At 39.7% G+C, this 24811-nt stretch overlaps 1 protein-coding gene across 1 annotated transcript in view; it reads right to left on the bottom strand.

The window, feature by feature from the left end:
- Positions 1-24811, bottom strand: part of NEB (nebulin) — a 274540-nt gene that overhangs the window by 102268 nt on the left and 147461 nt on the right. The window contains exons 65-77 of the mRNA XM_089916822.1: positions 18951-19262; positions 18458-18661; positions 17871-17975; positions 14515-14622; positions 12565-12876; positions 10380-10583; positions 9939-10043; positions 8305-8412; positions 6777-7088; positions 6251-6454; positions 5418-5522; positions 2256-2363; positions 545-856 (exon numbers count right to left, since the gene is read on the bottom strand). Coding sequence (XP_089772948.1) covers positions 545-856; positions 2256-2363; positions 5418-5522; positions 6251-6454; positions 6777-7088; positions 8305-8412; positions 9939-10043; positions 10380-10583; positions 12565-12876; positions 14515-14622; positions 17871-17975; positions 18458-18661; positions 18951-19262 — 2499 coding nt within the window. The remainder of the gene's footprint in view (positions 1-544; positions 857-2255; positions 2364-5417; positions 5523-6250; positions 6455-6776; positions 7089-8304; positions 8413-9938; positions 10044-10379; positions 10584-12564; positions 12877-14514; positions 14623-17870; positions 17976-18457; positions 18662-18950; positions 19263-24811) is intronic.

The following is a 24811-nucleotide window of genomic DNA, read 5'->3' as shown; positions in this document are numbered from 1 at the left end:
AGAGTTTCTTTAGCTTTGGAAAATGTGTTCTAATAGCTCCCCAAAAGACTGCATACTTAGACCAATGCTGTGTAAGTGTTGCAGTCACAAAAACTTTTGCCTTTTTTTTTTAAAGGGAGAAGAGGTGAAATTCAACTATAGTTGTGAGTTTCAACACATAGTAATGTTAAGTTTTACAAATCACGCTCTTGATTTGCATTTTTAATTGAGATATAATTGACATATACTAGTTTCAGGTGTACAATATCATGATTCAGTATGTGTGTATATTGTGAAATGATCACCATACCTACACTTTTTTTTTCTTATGATGGGAGATTTTTAAAAAACTCTTGCCTTTATTTTCATCTTCAAAATCACAAAATATAAAGTGTGTAATGCGGTGTTCTAGGGATAATAATATTAGATATATCCTAATTATTTTATTTTACTCTCAATAGGGCATGCTAACTGTATTATTATTATTGCACTAGTAGTATTGTTGCTGTTGTTATTATTATTATTGTTAACACTAGTATGCAGAAGCAGCATTGGGGGTACTCACATCACTCTGGAGGTCATAAGCTTTCCGAGCATGGATGACATCATTCTGGTCGGGCAGGCAGGTCCACTCATGCAGAGGATGTTTATAGTCCACATCACTGACCAAGGTCTGACATTTCTTGGCCAAAACGATACCAAGCGTGTCCACTGGGCTGCTGAACCTGGTCTTATATTTTTCAAAATCTTTCTTGTACTCACGGTCACTCTGCATTTTGGCAACGTGGAGGGACCACATCATCTTGGGGTCATCATGTATCATCCGGGCACCAATATGGTGACCCAACTGCTTACGATAAGTTTCTTTGTATTTGTACTGAAAGAAAAGAACCCAGTAAATGAGGAGGAAGTGGCAAGGGCTGGTCCAGTTGCTCTCTCTGTGGTGATGCTTTTCTATGAAATCCTCAAGACATCAGGGGAATTTCATCAAACATGATGCTGTGATGCTACACACTGGGGCATGCTTTCACCCAAAAAAGAAGATACGGTGCTCATTTCCACACCTCTATAGAGAATAACTCCACATTGATTCCTTTATATTATGCTAGAAAATTAGGTGTTTTAATCACAAAAAAAGTGATTAAAAAGTGAACACTGGGCTTCCCTAGTGGCGCAGTGGTTGAGAGTCCGCCTGCTGATGCAGGGGACACGGGTTCGTGCCCTGGTCTGGGAGGATCCCACATGCCGCGGAGTGGCTGGGCCCGTGGGCCATGGCCGCTGGGCCTGCGTGTCCGGAGCCCGTGCTCCGCGGCGGGAGAGTCCGCGACAGTGAGAGGTCCGCGTACCGCAAAAAAACCCCAAAACCAAAAACAAAAACGAAAACAAAAAGTGAACACTGAATGAGCTCAATTACAGTGACAAGCAGTTTCTCAGAAGTTGGTCATGTGAGTGGACCCAAGTGAGAACATACTGGGGGGAATTGTTTACATGGCTCATTAATTTTCTTTTTTTTAAGGCATTCTGAGAAATAATTTGTCCTCTGCACAAATAAACTGGAAGGAGTAGTTTTAAAATGGATAATTTTTGTTGATAATGAGCATAGCGTTTCAGTTTTGCAAGATGAAAAAGTTCTGGATGTCTGTTGTACAATAGCGTAAATATACTTAATTCTACTAGACTATATACTGAAAATGGTAAAGATAGTGAATTTTGTTATGTATTTTTATTATGATTTAAAAGAAAAACCTACCAAAATGGACAATTTTACTACTCTTAATATTTACTCTTAATATTTAAGTTGTCCAGGAACCTGATGTATTAATTTTTAGGGTAAAGGAATGTTGATTTTTGTGGGCCCCATAGCAGAGACGTTTAACTTTTTTGCTATCCTATGTCCTTCCTCAAGTCATGGGGAACTCAGTTAAGCCTGCTTCTTTATTGGCATCTTTGCCTTGAGTGTAGCCTGAGGAGAGCTCATGAAGTTTCATAAGCAGCTCAACATATGTCCATTTAACTTTGACCAAGGCACTCAGTCTTACTAAGCAAAGACCAAAAGATGAGCAACAAAGGAACCATATCCCAGTGTGTCTCTATGAAACTTGTAATCTTGGGCAGGTTACCTACTGTCTCAAAGCCTCAATTTATCTGCCTGTGCAATGAAGGCAGTTAAGATGGATGATGACTACAGAGACTTCCAGCTGTGTCCCAAGAGTGTGATTCCCTATGCAGGTGGCTGGCCTGTTGGTAACAAACGTAAGGATGTGATCAACTCTTACATCACTGGCAATATCCCGGGAGGCCTTGGCAGCCATGATGGGAATGGCGTCACTTCTTAAGTCATAGCCTTCTTTCTTGGCTTCTTCCATGGCCTGGCGATAGAGGTTCTGAAGGAAGAAGTAGTAGCTTTTAGATACAGTGCTCACCTTCACCCTAAAAATGTATTTCTGTCAAAGGAAGACTACTTTTGGATGCAGAACAACACTAGTATGTTTAGCCTTAAATAAATTTAAAAAAAATCTCTTTCTTCCTTTTACTTCCTACATATACAAGCTATTTATTTAACTTGAAATTTTACTTTCAGCAGGTCTAACACAACTTTTCCTTGGATAAATCCTTCTAGATTTTACACATTAAGTCATTAACTCTGAAATGTGCTTGGATGGCTCAGCACTTATTCTTTTCATGAAATAACCAAGAAATGACTTTATTTAACTGCAAATTTGAATTAGGACCAATTTTACTAGCAGAGAATATGATTATATAACAACAACACTACCATCATGAGCATGTACCTGTATTCAAACAGTGCTAAACGGAGGATAATCCATTGTTTCTGAACATCTTTGTTAATACTGATTTGCTCTCTATTCATTTTTTCGATTGCCAGAAATTGCTAGCAGACAGAGGGATAGCACATACCAGATATTTATGAGACAAAAGGACAAAATTGATGAAATTATAATAATTTATTTATGAATTGGGACATACCCACTGTTCAGTTTCTGTGGCAGGACAGATGCACACAGAAGGTGGAACACAGGTATTCCATGGGAACACAGCTTGAAAACCATGGCATTAAACAAATCATCTATACCAGTAGTATTCAGTCTTTTTTGCTTGTGAGCCATTACAAGAATTTAGTGCTTTGTTATTAATAATTTTTAAATGACTTTAGAGTCTGAGAAGGATGTCATTAAATGTTTTTAATGTAGATTATTAACGTGTGACAATTCACATTTTTTCATGTTGAGATTTTACAAGGTAAAGCTAAAGTAAATAAGAATAAATTTAATGTATTTGAGATAAAGTCCCAAGGGCATTTGTTCTTCTTAAAAATTTATAGGGACTTCCCTGGTGGTTCAGTGGTTAAGAATCCGCCTCCCGATGCAGGGGACACGGGTTTGAGCCCTGGTCCAGGAAGATCCCACATGCCGCGGAGCAAATAAGCCCTGTGTGCCACAACTACTGAGCCTACGCTCTAGAGCCTGCGAGCCACAACTACTGAGTCCATGTGCCACAACTACGGAAGCCCTCATGCCTAGAGCCTGTGCTCTGCAACAAGAGAAGCCACTGCAATGAGAAGCCCTCACGCTGCAACAAAGAATAGCCCCTGCTCACTGCAACTAGAGAAAGCCTGCGCACAGCAATGAAGACCCAATGCAGCCACAAATTAATTAATTAAAAAAAATTTTCTAGAAATATTCATTTTGTAACTAGAGTCAAATACTCTTATACTTTATATTTTTCCTTTGAAGAATAAATTCTCAAGTTTATCCTTATGTATAAGTGGGAAAAAATGTGCTTGAATCATCTTCTGGCTTCAGGCCAAACAAAATTTTTTCATTCTTTCAACATTAGAAAAAGATGCAGGGCTTCAAAGAAAACAACTTTATTATCATCAAGGCTACGTTTTAAAGAATGTTTGGTACGTTATTTATCCAAGAGAACTAGAATAGGTAGATGAGAGTTTAAGAGAAAAAAAATAAGATATAGTTACTTTGTTTTGTTAAACTTTACTGAGCTAAGTATGGAATGAAGGTACCATTGGTAATGGGTTGAGAAGAAATTCAGGTGGGCCGTTTTGAAATCTAATCTTCAGGAGACAGTCTTTAGGGAATTAACATAATCATGCAATTTTAAAGAAATAAATCCAGATGACAATTTTAGAAATTAAAAAAATAGCCATATTTCCTCTCAGCAGTCTGAAAAGAAAATACCCTACCTCATCTGACCTAATTTTAACAAAAGGGAGAGGCTTAAAAGCATTATCCCTTTGGGATAGAAACTAACTTCATCTGCCTGGGGTGAGGCAGAATGTCTGGGAAAAGATAGTCCAACAGAGAAGCCCTGTGGCCAAGAGAAAAATCGTTCATTCAAAAATGACCGAAGCCAAGGTCAATCAAATCCTCGTGATCAGGCTTGTCCTTGGGTCTGTTTTATAATGCTAGACAAAAGGAAATCATCTCCTCTTCATTTCACTTGTCATGCCTCTTCTTTAGGGCTACATTATGATAGGCAAAAGTAATTAATGGGTAAAATAATAATATGGTCAAGTCTTGAAAATGAGTATTTAAAATTTCCAGTGTTCTCAAACTAAAGGGAAGTCTGCCTTTTTTTTGTTTAATGAAGACACAAAACAACATGTAAGAAATCAATATTCATCTTGAATGAACCAGATAATTCTTGACTTTGGCAAGAACAATTGGGCAAGAAGCTTTTTCTGCGGCAGTATTTCTATTCTGCAAAGATTTGTGATGACAAGTTTAGTGGGGCTGGAGATAGTATGTAAAAAAAAATGTTTTTTTAATTGTCCTCAGGCAATTTTGAGATGGATGAATTTAAGAATTCTTATTTCAGTTCTTGTAAATAAACTGAAGTTATTTTGAGCATATTAAATAAAGCTAATCTTCACGGTGACTTGAGTGTAAAGGGAAGAAATTAAAGTTTATTAAGCAGCTACTGTATGCCAGGCTCTACACTGGGCATATTATATATACTACCCCATTTAGCCACCACAAAAATTCTTCGATAGACATTTTTATCTCATTTTACAGATGAGGTAACTAAAGAAAAACTCATAGAACAAATTTTGAAGTAAATACTAATTTGATAAATAGCAATAATTATTTTTTAATTAAAATTACAATATGATTCTATCATTAATAGTTGACTTTGAGAGTTTCCCCCCCGCTCCTGACATGGAGATATTTTTGTATTTATCCATTTCCCTATGTATTTTTTTAATTGAAGTATAGTTGATTTACAATGTTGTGTTAATTTTTTCTGTAACTATTCTTGAATATAATGATACATATATTCAGGGTAGGTTATGGTAAAAATAAATAAATAATTGGTCAACATGAGAATTAAATCCATAATTCTGACCTTTCTACTACATCAGCAAAATAACGTGGCCAGGTCAAAACAAACGGTCTTACCTCACTATAATTTATTTTATTTTGTCTCGCCAACATAATTTCAGGTGTATCAGGCATCACGTGGATTTGGGTCTTGTCTTTGTCCCAGGCTTCTGTGTATAAGCGCTGTGAAGGATAAAAAGGTTAATGAATTAGAACAACAATGTTTGCTGTAAACAGAGGTTTCCAACTTAGAGATCATGACAAAGTTGAAAGCCAGCCTTCTGACTATCTGGGCTGTCTGCTGTATATCAACATTCTTCAATCTCTTTGATGTTACAAGATATTATTGTCACTAAATATAAGTGTAGACTAAGATATGAAAAGAAAATGTGTGTGTGTTTCATTACAAGATCACCTCCACTCCAATTAAATTAAAAGCAAGTATCTTCCAAGCATGTATACACGTCCATATGTACTGAGGCTGTATCAACAAATTCTTCCCATGATTTTGTCTGTTTGTCTGTTTATTAACTGCAAATTTACCTGGATATGCCATCTCTAGATTTCTTTTTGATAAAGGTTATGAAGATTTGTACCTGGCTTGTTTGTTCTATACTTACTTAGATAAGTACCCAACGAGAAAGGAACCTTGATACCAAACATGTATAACTGTTATAGACTTAAAACAATTTAAACACCAAACAGCTGTCCTACTCCTAACTCTATTTCACAAGAGATGTCAAAGCAGAAATTCCCACATATACTTGGGGAATCCTAATACAGAACTCAATCAAATCACCATACACAGGATGGCAACTAGATAAAACAAACAAAAGGACTAACTTAATTAGTAATAGATATTCTCAAGGACATACAGCCCTGTTTTATTTTCCCCCACATTGGGGGCTCACCTTGTTCATGTTGATGGCGTTGTTCTTGGCCAGCACCTGTTCCAGAGAATCAGCCACACTGGTAAACTTCAGCTTGTCTGGACTCTGGCGGTAGATGTTGTCACTCAGTATCTCTGCAGCTCTCTTGCACTTGACCACATCCACAGACCCAATGGGGACCCAGCCAATGCCTCTCATCCACTGGAGATCTGATTTATAAATGTTCTGGTGAGATCAAACACAAAAGCAAGGATTACTGAAGCTGTTAGGACCCTTGATTTCAAAAATGAATGAAAAGGACTGGAAAAAGTGGATAGGCAAACTTCATGTCTATGTCTTTTAAAATATGAAGCCCAATTGGATATAGTTCATGGTATTATGTTCTCTTCAAAAGAAAAGTAAGGCACAGTAAATTAAAGGTGGAGGGGAAAAAACGTTATTTTTTTTCTGAGGGCTTTACCTAATCCTAGGCCATTATCTGCATATTACTACGTATTATCATCATGAGCATGGTCAACGGTGGTGTTTAATGGGTCTCAGTACTCACGTCGCTCTGGAGGTCATAGGCCTGCCGAGCGTGCATGACGTCATTCTGGTCAGGCAGGCAGGTCCACTGGTGCAGGTAGTTCTTGTAGTCCGTGTCACTGACCAAGGTCTGGCACTTCTTGGCCTGCACCACCCCCAGCATGTCCACTGGGCTGCTGAACTTGGTCTTCCACTTCTCAAAGTCCTTCTTGTACTCCCTGTCACTCTGGATCTTGGCCACATGCATGGACCACATCATCTTGGGGTCATCTTTGATGTCCCGGGCTCCAATGTGGTGGCCAAGCTGCTTGCGGTAACCATCTTTGTATTTATACTGAAATAACAGTAGTCATTTTAAAAATAAAAATTAATGAAAAGGGCTAAAAGTCTTATTAATATAAAACTTCATTATTTTAAAATTGGTAATTCTTGCAGAGAAATAAATCATCTGAATATCAACTTATCTCCTCATCCTAAACTCTGATGAGATTTCACAGCAATACTCTAATGGGGAGCAGGCCAAACTTCATAGTTCTATGCTTTGCAGACACTAAGTCTCTGGAAATAAAGGCAGCAGCACTTTTCAGAAAATCAGTTGGAGTTGTAAACTGCCGTTTTTTTAATCTTTTTGGGGCCAGTGAAATCATTAACCCAGAAGTTTTACACATGATTTTTAGAACAACTCCTGAGTTCAGAGGAAACTTTTCACTCCCCTGCCCATCCCGCCTCTCCCAAATCTGGCTCTGCTAACTTTCACAGGACTCCTGAAATAGACTGGCTTGCGTTTCCATCCTGTATACCGGCTCTACTGGACACCAAATTTGGGTGAGGTCTGTTGGGATTCCGTGAGGAGAAAAAACGGATTATATAACTACAAGAAAGTGTTTTGTTGTTGGCGATGGTAAGAGCTGACTCTGGATTAGCTTCTCTCCACTTCAGGCATCAAAATTACACAAATCCTAGCATATATTTACTGAAGTCTGAATTCTCTACCAAAGGAACTTCTTTCGGAGACAGCGGAAAGAGAAATCAGGCTATTTTGTTGGTTTTGGTTGTTATAAAACTTTTTTTTTCTTTTTTCATTTAAAAAGACTCAAAGGAAGCACTTAAGGCAATTTTTCAAAGAAAGGGTTGGCAAGAATCCAGAGCAGGTTTGGGGAAGGGTGATTTTCCTGAACCTGGCTGTACCAGATCTTTTTCTTATGCTGAACCAATACACGTACCCAAGCTTTTTCCCCAACTCTTCTGTCATTTTCTTATTTCTATGTGCTCAAAATATGCAGATGAATGCCTTATAGTTACAGATATAAACAAATGTAGATTCAAATTCCATTTTTTAACTGAAGTTTAGGATACCCCCTCTGCATATGGGACCTGAATATTAAAATCTTTTGGAGTTAAATTATTAAAGCTCTTTTGAAATGAAAAACATTTCATTTAAAGCACAGTAAATGTGCTTTAACTGGCACCAGGATGTATCTTGCTGTTGTAATACTGATTCTGCCCCACCCCCATCCAGCCATGTACATATGTGGAGTGTTGGTACTCACATCACTGATGATGTCCCTGGAGGCCTTGGCTGCCACGATCGGGATGGCATCGCTTCGCAAGTCATAGCCTTTCTTCTTTGCTTCTTCATTGGCGAGTTTATACAGAGCCTATAGAAGCAAAGTCAGACTTAAAGCAAAGTTTTGATAGCAACAATTTGGAGTCTAACAGGTGACATATCACAAAATTTTAAAAAGGATAGGCTCCAGAAACAATCTAACTTTCTAGCAATATTGGGAAGTAAATAAATTATATTTTACCGAAAAAAACTATGTAGCATTAGAGACAAATGAAATATATCAATGAGCATTAACATAGATTGATAGAGTAATCTATTATTTATATCATTATAGATTAATATATATAATATGTAGATTATATGATACATTATGCATATCAACATAATATAATGTTAATGTTAATATAATCTATGTTAATGTAATATAGATTGATAGGCAAAGCATCAATCTATACGTATTTCTAAATGAAAAAATTGCAGAACAATGTGTTTAATATTATTCATTTGTATATAAAATATATATTTATATACTTTTACCTAGTTCTTTATCACTTAAACATTTTTGAAAATCATGTAATATCTTATGATGTTTAAAAAAACAAATGAGAAAAAAATTAAAGTACAATTTAAAACATAGTTAACTTGACTATAATCACAACTTTATGATTCTAATTTTTGGCTGGATCATATTAGTAAAACATTCACCTATAAAACTGCATTTTACTTTAAAAGAATAGTAATCAATATTGTTAATGGAGAGCACTTTTTCCCCATGCCTGAGGTTCTCTTTCTATAAAAGGAGCTCGATTATTTCATCTCTGCCCCTTTACTCTCTTTACCCTGGAGAGGTGCAGTGATTTCCTGATGTATCTAATTGGTAGGGATGGGATAGCAGGGCATGCCCAGCTCAGCTCTGACCTCCTCCCTCTAGGAACATGCCCAGTGCCCTCCTCTGCTTCTCTGTGCGAAGCAGGACTCTCCCCTGAGGGAGGTAGAGCCGATTGTCCTGCTCCAGTGTGGCCTGTGCCTGGATGGGGAACCTAATTCTGGGGTTCACTTAGCAGGTTTGTTTGGCTCTTATACAAATGTGTCCTTGAACCTAACTTTAGTAGTAAGAGATGTGAGATTTTGACTTCTAGTTCCACTCCTTTGTTTTACTTCTCAATTTTATTCAGGATCCAGGTGGGAAAGAGGTGCATATTATTAGAGGTCCCCTTGGTAGGGTTGCCAGATTTAGCAAATAAAAAGATAGCATGCCCAGCTGAACTTGAATTTCAGATAAATAACAAACAATGGTTTCATATAAATAATGAGCTAGTATTATATCTGGTTATCCTACGCCTTGGAAATGCCAAAAATACTCCTCAGTTCCACTGACCCACACTGGTAAAGACCATAAATGGAAAAGATAATGTGACTTCAGTTTGCCCCTGGAATCCTATACCGTATGATATTCAACCCACAGATGAAAGGTTGGATGGGCTGAGTGTTCATATCGCAGAGCTGCACGTACCATGATAGCTGAGGTCCGAGAATATCCACAAAAGTGTAGAAAACTAACAATAACAACAACAATAACAACAAAACAAGCGTGGTCCCCCAGGATTTTGCCCCTACCTCACTGTAGTTGAGCTTGTTCTGCCTCGCCAACGTGATCTCCAGGGTATCAGGCATTATATGAATTTGAGTCTTGTCTTTGTTCCAGGCCTCTGTGTATAAGTGCTATCAAAGAATATGTTGATAGAAAACCATTTGAAAAAAAAAAGAAAACCATTTGAAATAGGAATTACAAAAAGCCAATTAAAGCAGGAATGTTACTGATCTAATTAGGAAAATAAACCACACTAGGATTTAAGGTATTCAGCTGGAGGTTTGTCTTAATGATAGTTATCAGGGTTACAACCGGGGATAATAGAAAGTACTTAGAGGATTTCAAGTACATCATTTAGGAGATAAACGTGACCCCACACCTGCATGGATAATTTTAATTCTACTAGTCACTAAAGTCTAAAAGCCTCTTTTGGCATCTTGAAGAAGCTTGAGGCAGCTGGGGCTCACCTTGTTCATGTTGATGGCATTGTTCTTGGCCAGCACCTGTTCCAGAGAATCAGCCACACTGGTAAACTTCAGCTTGTCTGGACTCTGGCGGTAGATGTTGTCACTCAGTATCTCTGCAGCTCTCTTGCATTTGACCACATCCACAGACCCAATGGGGACCCAGCCAATGCCCCTCAGCCACTGGAGATCAGACTTGTAAACATTCTGTGAGGAGGAAAAAGGCAGGAACTCTTCAGTAAGACTGAAAGATTTAGGGTCAAGGTGCAAATAGAATCGATAGTAAAGTACAATTCTGGTTGTTGCTCTTGTTGGTTTCATAGAAAACTGGCTCCCTGTGTTAGGCAGACTAACAGAGGAAGTATGTTCAAAAACGACCCAAAAATGTAACCAAAAAATGATAGAATATTTCAGGTTGTTAGGACAGGAGGAATCCAAATGAATATCTTCTGTCAGCCAGTTCAGTGGATGTTCACTGCTCGTGTGCACAGGAAAAGAATGCCAGCGCAAAGTGAGAGAAACCACACATATGTCGACCTACAGGCTGTCAGTAAATAAATATTAGGTCCAGTCAAATGAAACACTCTGCAGCCATTAAAAGCCACATTTTAAAGAATATCAATGATTGGTAGAAATGTCAATGTAACAATAACGAAAAAATAGCACATAAAACAATCCGTATATAAATTACATGAGCAGGAGTGGGCTTTTTCAGTGGTTGGATTACGTTGGATTCTTACTGCTTTCTGTGTATTTTTTCTTATATTTCAAAATATCTGTAAAGCTCTTGGTTTCACAACAAAAAAGAGAAGTTAAAATATAATAATGACATAGAACCTCTGAAGCCCTGAGGCAGACCTTTGACTACTTCAACACTGTCCAAGATTCAGGACAATAAATGACCATCTTATTGGCCCAGAACCCGTCTCTTCCCCACCAAATCCTCAGGCTGCGAAGCACAGACTACTTTCCAGAATTGTCTTTCCATATCTTTATTTAACACTTTAAGTCATTTTTTCTGCTAAAGACTTTTGTGTACTTATTAGGCATTCATAACTACTTCACAACGGTGGCATCAGACCTTTGCCCAGATCATTTGAAGGATTTTACCTGTAACGGCAGTTAAGTAGAGCATACAGACAGCTATTTTACTGTCTAGACTAAAAGCCTATTGGAACTGCCTTATGCTGACTAGTTATTGCCCCTTAAATAACAACAGCAAGAATGAAAACAATAACATTTCACACCTCTGGAGTGCTTCTTAACTTTCGAATGCTTCCCATATTATTAAGACTGTGTCACCGTGAGAAGGAGGTGATCTCAAAAAGGCACTTGACAAATAGACAGAGGCAAGCAGTCTGTCAATGCTGTCATTCTATGGGTGACATTAACCGTTTTTAACTACCTTTCAGATGCAGGCAAAGCCTTTCTTTGTAAAACACAGGGTTCTGCATGTTGTGGAAAGCTACAGAACAAATGTGGGAGTTTCCACAGGTAGGCTGTACAATTTCTAGGAACAGCCATTTAATGTATAATTACGGTTAATTCATGTTATTCTTCAAAGTCCTCTAATGCTTAATAATTCCTTTAAACATCTATAAAATATATGCTGCAGGAAATGTGCTTGTCACACCCAGATTTGAGATGCTGCCTCTGTTTCTAATAGGTACCGGTTCTGTCATTACCACATGACCTCTCCACAAAGAGAGCTGTGCTGAGAGGACAAAGTATCAATGAAATGACCCAACAGCTTCCAGACACAGTGACTTCTTTTAATTCATAAGAGTAACGATTAGTGTTGTAGCAGTATTACGCTAATGATAACCTCATTTGTTTTGCAAGGAAGCTAAAAACAAATTTCTGAGTAATTTTTAAAAATAAAAATGTGTTATTTCTTTCCCCCTTAAAAGAATAAAATAAAACGTCTTCCTGTGTTGGACCCTGAATTCTAACACTGCTTAATTCCAGTCTTATTTTTATAAGGCCAGGTCCAGTTGGTAAACTTCACTTCCTTATAAAGCCTAGTAATGTATCCACAATAAAGCAATAAAACCATACTCTGATTCAAATCTCATTCAATGAACAAGAAATCCTAGCTTGAGTAGGCCTGTGGGTTGTTTACAAAGGATAACGTTCATATGCTTCAAGTTATTTCCGCACACAGCCCTGTTACGGACGCAGTACTCACGTCGCTCTGGAGGTCATAGGCCTGCCGAGCGTGCATGACGTCATTCTGGTCAGGCAGGCAGGTCCACTGGTGCAGGTAGTTCTTGTAGTCTACGTCACTAACCAAGGTCTGGCAGTTCTTGGCCTGCACCACCCCCAGCATGTCCACTGGGCTGCTGAACTTGGTCTTCCACTTCTCAAAGTCCTTCTTGTACTCCCTGTCACTCTGGATCTTGGCCACATGCATGGACCACATCATCTTCGGGTCATCTTTCACGTCCCGGGCTCCAATGTGATGGCCAAGCTGCTTGCGGTAACCATCTTTGTATTTGTACTGAGATGAAAATGCACAAATTAGATTTTTATTTTAAGCCCGTAGAGGTCACAAGCCTGTACAAAATCATCTTGCTTATATCACTGTTGTACGTTGACTTTTGCTAATAAGCACTAACTCAAGGCAATATCCTACCTTTCCCCTAGAAGCTTATAGAGGTAATAAAATAGATGGAATTCATATAATTGTAGTGTATACCCCAAATCACCTATGGCCTGGTAACAAGGAATAGTTCTGGGGGCAGCAAATGCACACAGCGGAGAGGCCATGTGGACCAAGGGACTTGGAGAAATGGGTTAGGCACTAAAAGTACATCAGAAAAGAGATGCACTTGGTGACAAGATCTGTTTAATAAGTAGTAAAATGCGTGTCTGGCTCCTTTGAGGATGTGTCAAGGTCATGGACTACTTGCAGTAGCAACAGAAGAGAATTTCCTGTTTCATAATGGATTCAGGCATTCGGTGGTGGTGGCAAATTTTGGCATCATTTTGGAAACTGGTTATACTAGGGAAGCTGACCTAGCAGCCCAGTTGCTTAGAGCATGCTCCTAATGAAGTCATGGGTTCTCATCTCTCATGGACCAACAGTGTTGTTATTATTCCATGTCCAAAGACGTTGTCCTGGAATCTGAGCCAATTTTCCAAAATACATGCTTCTAGTCTCAAAGATAACTGAGTGAGAAAGTATAAACGAGTCAGCAGAGGCAATATAGTACAGTGAGAAGGAATGAGGTTGATTGGAGTTTCAACTCCATCACCTACTAAGAGTTTGATTTTAGACAAGTTGCTTAAGCGACCCATAAAACAGGGATAATCACAATCTTACATCCTAGGGTAATTATGAAAAATAAGTGACATAATGCATATAACATTCTTAGCACAGATTTCTCAACACTTCTTGGTTATTATTATTTTGTTATATATTATTATTGGCATATATCCATTTGTAGGAAAGGTACAACATACGTAAACTAAAGTGAGTCACTAATATGATCTTCCAAAATAAAGGGCAGCGTATTACCATATTCCCAAATAGTGGGTCTTGATTTTTAGAGCAGTGGTCTGTTCCTCAAGAATTCCCTGAGGTACCAGAAAGGGATGATGGTTTTATTCTGGGAGTCACAAGCCACAAGCCAGGAGCTAGTGTTAAGGGTGCAAGTTTGGGCTAGTCTGGCACTGATCAACTGCCTTCTTTACATGATTTTACAAGGGTGAATTGTAATGGCAAGTGTCATATGCATTTTTTGAATATTGTATATTAAAATGCTATATAAAGCTAGGCCCTGATTCTCACTGGGAGAACTTAAGTTTATGAGTCACACTTTCTATAAGCACTGTGACAATTTTTATATAAGCATCTCCAAGCCTGCAGCTACACTCTAACAAATTCCACATGAATGGATCTTTCTCTGTTCTTGGTGGATCCGCTTTCACTGAAGATACTGTGACTTAGTGGTTATAAAACTTTTTTGTAAACATCAAATTTTTCATTTCCCTCAAAACTAGGTTTTTGAAAAACCCTACACAAATACATCAGGATATATTTCCAAAGGGCCAGGAAAGTTCTTTTAGAAGATTTAGTTCAGTGAAAATGTCACTTCAGACTGACCACATGCTAGGAGTAAAACTGACAACTCACATCACTGATGATGTCCCTGGAGGCCTTGGCTGCCACAATCGGTATGGCATCACTTCGCAAGTCGTAGCCTTTCTTCTTTGCTTCTTCGTTGGCGAGTTTATACAGACTCTAAATTGGGGCAAAAAACAAAATCAGTTACATGTTGACATTCATATCTAAAAACGACAGACGACTAAAATAATTCACCAAGTTCTACATGGGTAGGTGCCTGTAATAATGTCACTTTTGAGAGTTCAAAGCTTTCTGCGGTTTTGGCTGAAGTTGAGACTTAAACATGATACCTATATGGAATATGGCACCTTTGTTTTTTTATTTTAAAACTTATGTTACATTAACCATATACAGATATTATTCATGGTTTTAAAACTTTTAGTTACAACAATGAATCCGTTTTGGAAAGAACTGGAAAAATTAAGCTGAAACTCATGGGCCTAAGGTGGCAAAATGTGGACAGAAGGGACACTCATTTGATCCACATTTATTCTGCACTGACTCTGTGCCATGACTGTGCTTGGTACTTGGGAAACAAAGATGAATATGAGGCCTCTCCCATCTTCAGGGTTTCTGGGAGAACTGATGGAAAGGCTGATAACCTGCGGAACAAGCTGCCGAAAAGTCAGACCATGAAAGGTGCTTTAACCATATTATTAAGAAAGAGCTCCACAGGACTTCCCTGGTGACGCAGCGGACAAGACTCCACGGTCCCAATGCAGGGGGCCTGGGTTTGATCCCTGGTCAGGGAACTAGATCCCACATGCATGGCGCAACTAAGAGTTTGCATGCCACAGCTGGGGTGCCTGCATGCTGCTACTAAGAAACTAGAGAGCTGCAACTAAGGAGCCCTGGGGCCGCAGCTGGGGAGCCTGACTGCCACAACTAAGGAGCCCACGAGCCACGGCTGGCGAGCCCACCTGTCACAACTAAGACCCCACGCACCATATAGACACATAAATAAGTAAATATTTAAAAAAAAAAGATGGAATGCTTTTTTTAAAAAAAAAGAACGAGCTCTAGGAAGGAGCAATTTATTCTGAATTGAAAATCAGGAAGTTTCCTCAGAGGGCATGACCTTGGCATTGGACCCTGAGTGATAAATATGGTTTCAATAGACTTGAGATGGTGGTCGAGGGCAGAGGAACTTCCATGAATCAAAGTACGGGGCAGTGAAAGTGCAGGGGCGTCAAGCGGTGGGGGTGGGGGGGCAGTGCCAGAGGAAGTGGCAGGACAGAACTGAAAAGAATCGGGAGTCGGGCTATGAAGGCCTGGTGCTAAGATAACTTTGTCCTTAATTCTATAGGAAAAGGGAAACCAACAACAATCTTTGAGGAACAGTGACATCATCAAATTTCCATTGTATCTTCCTATCCTAAACGAGAAAGAAACACAATAGAAATGAACTAAGCTGAAAGAGAAAGTCAGAGAAAGCAGACCAGATGGGTTAGGCAATCGGTTCAGGCATTCTTCCTGGGCCTCTTCAAACCAGGGGCAACATACAACATCTCTGAGCTTTTGCAGCAAAGACAGAGTTAACAGTTCCAGAAATGCTGAGTGGCTAGTTACAGGGACCCTTTGTCTCTCAAAATATCTGCTCATATAGCACACGCTTTCCTGTAACACTATGGGACCTATAGTGCAGGTTTAGCTGAAAATTCACTTATTTTTGATTTGAGAGTGGGACTTGACAATTTTAGTTTGGGGTGACAATTAAGAGCTAGTTATATAAGCATTAAAATTATAGTTTGCACCCCTGAAAAATAAAATGACTTAAGGTGGTGGCTAGTCAATCTAAATTCTCTGTTATATTCTGCAGAAGAGTAACACACTATTGATTTATGCTGTCAAAGAAACAATATTTTCCTTGCTGGTAGCACAAAGCTGGAAGAAATAACTAATACATCATCTGACAGAATCTTAGAGTCACAAAAATCTCCACAGGCTTAAACCAATAGGCTCATTCTAAGAAAAAAATGCAGAGAGATAAATGTCAATCTTTGAACTGAGATTTAAGTTGAAAAATGTATAAATACAAGATAGAGGAAACCTAGTTTAAGCCCATGTAAGTTGTCTTAGGGTTTTGGTTGAGCCCAAGTCCCACGCACACCAGCAGTGACATAGCCCCAAGGAGCCCCAAGGCACAGAGTGCAGAAATGGAGGATAAATGTCCAGAAGAGGAAATGCAATGTCGACTGTACCCTACACTAGTCATTCCTCACCCGCAGGATTTTGTTTGGTTCTGAGAGTCACATTCCAGCAGGGATGTCATGTGAGGAATGCCCAGGAGCTTGGGATGCTTGGATTATAAAGACAACCTGGGGTGAAGTGGCAGCACAGGCACACAGTGCCTATGGAGTTGGCACAGTTTGGTTCTGCATGGTCTTAGAGGATTATGTGGGTCCACAGAGAGAAACCATTGACCCAATACATGAAAAGCATCTTCTAAAGGAACTTTCCAGAACAAATAGGTTAATTTATGAGATTTATAAGCACCTCGTCACTGAGAACACTTAAGCGAAGGCAGGATGACGACCTATTGGGCAGGGACTCCTGCACTAGAGGAGACTGACCTCTCAGCCTAAACATCTGTGCTTCTGATATGGGGGCACACGGCTCTACGCTCACAGAAAGCGAAAAGGAAATGGGCTTGCTAATATATTTATATATTGACAGATCCTCTCTGTCTCTGTCTCTCAGTGTTATTTGATTGTCCTGTGATTTATTTATTTATTTATTTTTTTGTGGTACGCGGGCCTCTCACTGTTGTGGCCTCTCCCGTTGCGGAGCACAGGCTCCGGATGCACAGGCTCAGCAGCCATGGTTCACGGGCCCAGCCACTCCGCGGCATGTGGGTTCTTCCCGGACCGGGGCACGAACCCGTGTCCCCTGCATCGGCAGGCGGACTCTCAACCACTGCACCACCAGGGAAGCCCTGTACTGGGATTTTAATCCTTGACTTAAATCTTGTACATTCAAAATCTTAAATTTTGACCCTAAAGTACAATTTAGGAAAAATAAGTCATATGTGGCAAATACATTTAGCACAGCTATGTAGCATAAGGAGGAGATTAACGTACTTTGGTCTATTACTAATTTCTTAAATTAATAAAAGAGGAAGGTCTAATTAATCTTCTGGTTACTGCTTAAATCATTCATTCTTATAACTTGAACTTCCGAAATGATAATATGTGTTACTTGAAGACTGATGTTTAGGTAAAAGAGAAATGAAAGAGTTGGTATTCACACGGAGCAAGAAAAGACATTCTTTACAAAGTTGTCATTTAGTATTACATCACCATAGAATGGATTAACTGAAATATGAAACACCATGCAAATGTCATAGAATTAGCATCTGCTCCCACCTGACTGTAGTTGATTTTGTTCACTCTTGCCAGCGTAATTTCTGGTGTATCCGGTGCGATGTGGATCTGGGTCTTGTCTTTGTCCCAGGCTTCCGTGTATAAACGCTAGCAAGGAAAATATAAAATGTCATCAGGAAAAAACTTCAGTGTATTGTTAATCGAAACTTCAAGGCCACAAGAACTTTATAAAGAGAAATAACAAAGGTTACGTATTTTATACACATTATGTATTTTACACGTATCTTCAAGTAAAGTAACCAGTTCATAGTAAAACAGATATGTATGGGTGCCTTCTGATACTCTGAGTTGTATGCTAACAAAAGGAAATTTAGAATATCCTTTATGCAGAGATGATTTTCCATAAAAATGTACCATTTTATCAAAACCATGAAATAACTACTGAAGTAAATGTTAAAATATAAATGACATAGACATTAGGTAGACAGATATGGATAGATATAGATAGATAACAGACAGATATCTTTTGTTGCTCACTGCTCTATTTCTTTCTTCTCCTGAACATGCTTCTTTTCCTTTGGTTTAGCTTTAGGAGTCCTACCTTGGTTCTCTGAACTCTGAAGCCTCACCTTGTTCATAGTGATGGCGTTGTTCTTGGCCAACACTTGTTCCAGAGAATCAGTCACACTGGTAAACCTGAATTTGTCTGGAGGCTGGCGATAGATTTTATCACTCAGAATTTCAGTTGCCCTTTTGCATTGTTCCACATCCAAAGAGCCAATGGGAACCCAGCCGATGCCTCTCAGCCATTGGAGATCTGCCTTGTACACATTCTGTTGATACAAATAGCCAATAAATATTTATCTCTGGTTTGGGAAAACATTTTCATCAGAAGGATATGAAATAAAGTAAGAACACTCTTGAAAACGTAGTTTGGTGGACAGGCAGGGTATCAGACAATATTCCTTTTCGGTCTGGAGGGTTTGACATTTAACACTCACAGGAAAAGAAGAAATGTTATGTCCCACTTGCAGGGGCTGGTGAGTTTGGTGCCACTTATCCAAGGGGCGTTAATTCACTGATTTCCCACCTTTGCACGGCATTATGATCCTCAGTACTCACGTCGCTCTGGAGGTCATAGGCCTGCCGAGCGTGCATGACATCGTTCTGGTCGGGCAGGCACGTCCACTGGTGCAGGTAGTTCTTGTAGTCTATGTCACTGACCAAAGTCTGGCACTTCTTGGCCAGCACCACCCCCAGCATGTCCACTGGGCTGCTGAACTTGGTCTTCCACTTCTCAAAGTCTTTCTTGTACTCTTGGTCACTCTGGATCTTGGCCACATGCATGGACCACATCATCTTTGGGTCGTCATGTATCGCTCGGGCACCAATGTGATGGCCAAGCTGCTTACGATAATCTTCTTTGTATTTGAACTTGAAGAAGAAAAATACTGATAGTCACCTAGTATAACTTTTAGTATAAAATGATTAGTAGGCTCAGATTTTCCTATTCATTAAACACGTTTCCCCCGAATATATAAATAATATGTGTGTCTGCATCTTGTAAACCATTTAGAAAATAAGGCTTGTATATGTATACAAAAAAGAAAATAGACCCCTGCGCCTGGCCAGACCCCATGTCGCCCTGCGCTCAGCCATTGTGCGCCCTTGTGTGTTCCGCCTCCGCAGTGCCTTAGGTGCTGCTCTAGATGGGGGTGGCAGTCAGCCTGTCACCACTGGGTGGCCTCGTGCATGCACCGTCAGGCCCCGGGGAGCACAGGTTAAAGATGAAGGAACTAAGACCCAGAAAAGTGAACTCATATATTCAGAAGCTCTCTGTTTGAAGATTACACAAGCTTTGTTGTCACCAGATTGCAAATAAACTTATTTTAAAAATAAATGAGGGGAGACCTTCAAGATGGCGGAGGAGTAAGACGTGGAGATCACCTTCCTCCCCACAAATACATCAGAAATGCATCTACATGTGCAACAACTCCTACAGAACACCTTCTGAACGCTGGCAGAAGACCTCAGACTTCCCCAAAGGCAAGAAACTCCCCACGTAGTTGGGTAGGGCAAAAGAAAAAAGAAAAAACAGAGACAGAAGAATAGGGATGGGACCTGCACGTCTGGGAGGGAGCTGTGAAGGAGGAAAAGTTTCCACAAACCAGGAAGCCCCTTCACTGGTGGAGACGGGGTTGGCTGGGGGGAAGCTCTGGAGCCACGGAGGAGAGCACAGCAACAGGGGTGCAGAGGGCAAAGCGGAGAGATTCCCGCACGGAGGATCGGTGCTGACCAGCACTCAAGCCTGAGAGGCTTGTCTCTCACCCGCTGGGACGGGTCGGGGCTGGGAGCTGAGGCTCGGGCTTCGGAAGTCAGATCTCAGGGAGAGGATTGGGGTTGGCTGCGTGAGCGGAGCCTGAAGGGGGCTAGTGCACTACAGCTAGCTGGGAGGGAGTCCCGGAAAAAATCAGGACCTGCCTAAGAGGCAACAGACCATTGTTTTGGTGCACGAGGTGAGGGAATTCAGAGCACTGCCTAAATGAGCTCCAAAGACAGGCAGGAGCCGTGGCTATCAGTGCAGACACCAGAGATGGGCATGAAATGCTAAGGATGCTGCTGAAGCCACCAAGAAGCCTGTGTGCAAGCACAGGTCACTATCCACACCTCCCTTCCAGGGAGCCTGTGCAGCCCGCCACTGCCAGGGTCCCGTGATCCAGGGACAACTTCCCCAGGAGAACACATGGCACGCCTCAGACGGTTGCCACGTTACACTGCCCTCTGCCGCTACAGGCTCGCCCCGCATCCGTACCCCTCCCTCCCCCGGCCTGAGTGAGCCAGAGGCCCCTGATCAGCTGCTACTTTAACCCCGTCCTGTCTGGGCGAAGAACAGACACCCTCAGGCAACCTACACACAGAGGCGGGGCCAAATCCAAAGCTGAACCCCAGGAGCTATGCTAACGAAGAAGAGAAAGGGAAATCTCTCCCAGCAGGCTCAGGAGCAGCAGATTAAATCTCCACAATCACCTTGATGTACCCTGCATCTGTGGAATACCTGAATAGACAAAGAATCACCCCAAAATTGAGGCGGTGGACTTTGGGAGCAATGATATATATATTTTTTCCTTTTTCTCTTTTTGTAAGTGTGTATGTGTACACTTCTTTGTGTGATTTTGTCTGTAGAGTGTTGTTTTTACCATTTGTCCTAGGATTCTGTCTATCCGTTTTTTGTTGTTTTTAGTGCTTGTCATAAGTGGTGGATTTGTTTTTTGGTTTGGTTGCTCTCCTTTTTCTTTCTTTTTTTATTACTTTTAAACTTCTAAAAATTATTTTTTATTTTAATAACTTTCTTCTCTTTTCTTTTTTTGTCGCTTTTCTTCTGAGCCGTGTGGCTGACAGGGCCTTGGTGTTCTGGCCAGGTGTCAGGCCTGTGCCTCTGAGGTGGGAGAGGTGAGTTCAGGACACTGATCCACCAGAGACCTCCCGACTCCACGTAATATCAAGTAGCAAAAGCTCTCCCAGAGATCTCCATGTCAACGCTAAGACCCAGCTCCACACAACGACCAGCAAGCTACAATGCTGGACACCCTATGCCAAACAACTAGCAAGACAGGAACACAACCCCACCCATTAGCAGAGAGGCTGCCTAAAATCATAATAAGGTCACAGACACCCCAAAACACTCCACCAAACACAGCCCTGCCCACCAGAAAGACAAGATCCAGCCTCATCCACCAGAACACAGGCACTAGTCCCCTCCACCAGGAAGCCTACACAACCCACTGAACCAACCTTAGCCACTGGGGACAGACACCAAAAACAACGGGAACTACGAACCTGCAGCCTGCGAAAAAGAGACCCCAAACACAGTAACTTAAGCAAAATGAGAAGATAGAGAAACACACAGCAGATGAAGGAGCAAGGTAAAAACCCACCAGACCAAACAAATGAAGAGGAAATAGGCAGTCTGCCTGAAAAGGAATGCAGAGTAATGATAGGAAAGATGATCCAAAATCCTGGAAATAGAATGGAGAAAATACAAGAAATTTTTAACAAGGACCTAGAAGAACAAAGGGGCAAACAAACAATGATGAATAACACAATAAATGAAATTTAAAATTCTCTAGAAGGAATCCATAGCAGAATAACTGAGGTAGGAGAAAAGATAAGTGACCCAGAAGATAAAAGAGTGGAAATAACTACTGCAGAGCAGAATAAAGAAAAAAGAATGAAAAGAATTGAGAACAGTCTCAGAGACCTCTGGGACAACATAAAATGCACCAACATTCAAATTATAGGGTTGAAGAAGAAAGAGACTGAGAAAATATTTGAAGAGATTATAGTTGAAAAATTCCCTAATATGGGAAAGGAAATAGTTAATCAAGTCCAGGAAGCACAGAGAGTCCCATACAGGATAAATCCAAGGAGAAACATGCCAAGACACATATTAATCAAATTATCAAAAATTAAATGCAAAGAAAAAATATTAAAAGCAGCAATGGAAAAGCAACAAATAACATACAAGGGAATCCATAAACTTAACAGCTGATCTTTCCACAGAAACTCTGCAAGCCAGAAGGGAGTGGCAGGACATATTTAAAGTGATGAAAGGGAAAAAAGTACAACCAAGATTACTCTACCCAGCGAGGATTTCATTCAGATTTGACAGAGAAATTAAAACCTTTACAGACAAGCAAAAGCTAAGAGAATTCAGCACCACCAAACCAGCTTTACAACAAATGCTAAAGGAACTTCTCTAGGCAGGAAACACAAGAGAAGAAAAAGACGTACAAAAACAAACCCAAAATAACTAAGAAAATGGTAATAGGAACATACATATCGATAATTACCTTAGATGTAAATGGATTAAATGCTCCAACCAAAAGACATATACTGGCTGAATGGATACAAAAACAACACCTATATATATGCTATCTATAGGAGACCCACTTCAGACCTAAGGACACATACAGACTGAAAGTGAGGGGATGGAAAAACATATTCCATGCAAATGGAAATCTAAAGAAAGCGGGAGTAGCAATTCTCATATCAGACAAAATAGATTTTAAAATAAAGACTATTACAAGAGACAAAAAGGACACTACATAATGATCAAGGGATCAATCCAAGAAGAAGATATAACAATTGTAAATATTTATGCACCCAACGTAGGAGCACCTCAACACATAAGGCAAATGCTAACAGCCATTAAAGGGGAAATTGACAGTAACACAATCATAGTAGGGGACTTTAACACCCCACTTTCACCAATGGACAGATCATCCAAAATGAAAATAAATAAGGAAACACAAGCTTTAAATGACACATTAAACAAAATGGACTTAACTGATATTCATAGGACATTCCATCCAAAAACAACAGAACACACATTTTTCTCTAGCGCTCATGGAACATTCTCCAGGATAGATCATATCTTGGGTCACAAATCAAACTATGGTAAATTTAAGAAAATTGAAATCATATCAAGTATCTCTTCCAACCACAACGCTATGAGACTAGATATCAATTACAAGAAAAATTCTGTAAAAAATACAAACACATGGAGGCTAAACAATACAGTTATTAACTAAGAGATCACTGAAGAAATCAAAGAGGAAATCAAAAAATACCTAGAAATAAATGACAATGAAAATAAGATGACCCAAAACCTATGGGATGTAGCAAAAGCAGTTCTAAGAGGAAAGTTTATAGCAATACAATCCTACCTTTCAAAACAGGAAACATCTTGAATAAAAAACCTAACCTTGCACCTAAAGCAATTAGAGAAAGAAGAACAAAAAACCCCCAAAGTTAGCAGAAGGAAAGAAATCATAAAGATCAGATCACAATTAATGGAAAAAGAAATGAAGGAAATGAGCAAAGGTCAACAAAACTAAAAGCTGGTTCTTCGAGACAATAAACAAAATCGATAAACCATTAGCCAGACTCATCAAGAATAAAAAGGAGAAGACTCATATCAAGAGAATTAGAAATGAAAAAGGATAAGTAACAACTGACACTGCAGAAATGCCAAGGATCAAGAGAGACTACTAAAAGCAACTATATGCCAATAAAATGGACAACCTGGAAGAAATGGACAAATTCTTAGAAAAGCACAAACTTCTGAGACTGAACCTGGAAAATATAAACAGACCAATCACAAGCACTGAAATTGAGACTGTGATTAAAAATCTTCCAACAAACAAAAGCCCAGGACCAGATGGCTTCACAGGCAAATTCTATACAAACATTTAGAGAAGAGCTAACACCCATCCTTCTCAAACTCTTCCAAAATATAGCAGAGGGAGGAACACTCCCAAACTCATTGTACGAGGCCACCAACACCCTGATACCAAAAGCAGAAAAAGATGTCACAAAAAAGAAAACTACAGGCCAATATCACTGATGAACATATATGCAGAAATCCTCAACAATATACTAGCAAAGAGAATCCAACAGCACATTAAAAGTCTCATACACCACAATCAAGTGGGGTTTATCCCAGGAATGCAAGGATTCTTCAATATACGCAAATCAATGGGATACACCATATTAACAAACTGAAGGATAAAAACCATATAATCACCTCAAATAGATGCAGAAAAAGCTATCGACAAAATTCAACACCAATTTATGATAAAAACCCTCCAGAAAGTTGGCAAACAGGGAATTTACCTCAACATAATAAAGGCCATATATGACAAACCCACTGCCAAAATTGTTCTCAATGGTGAAAAACTGAAATCATTTCCACTAAGATCAGGAACAAGACAAGGTTGCTCACTCTCACCACTATTATTCCACATAGTTTTGCAAGTTTTAGCCATAGCAATTAGAGAAGAAAAGGAATGCAAATCGGAAAAGAAGAAGTAAAGCTTTCACTCTTTCCAGATGACATGATACTATACACAGAGAATCCTAAAGACGCTACCAGAAAACTACCAGAGCTAATCAATGAATTTGGTAAAGTACCAGGATACAAA

The sequence above is a fragment of the Delphinapterus leucas genome, chromosome 8 (assembly GCF_059928025.1).
Source record: "Delphinapterus leucas isolate spDelLeu-1000000601 "Yukka" chromosome 8, BTC_Dleu_Yukka2, whole genome shotgun sequence".
NCBI classification, from domain to species: Eukaryota; Metazoa; Chordata; class Mammalia; order Artiodactyla; family Monodontidae; genus Delphinapterus; species Delphinapterus leucas.
This window is presented reverse-complemented; position numbering and strand designations above follow the sequence as displayed.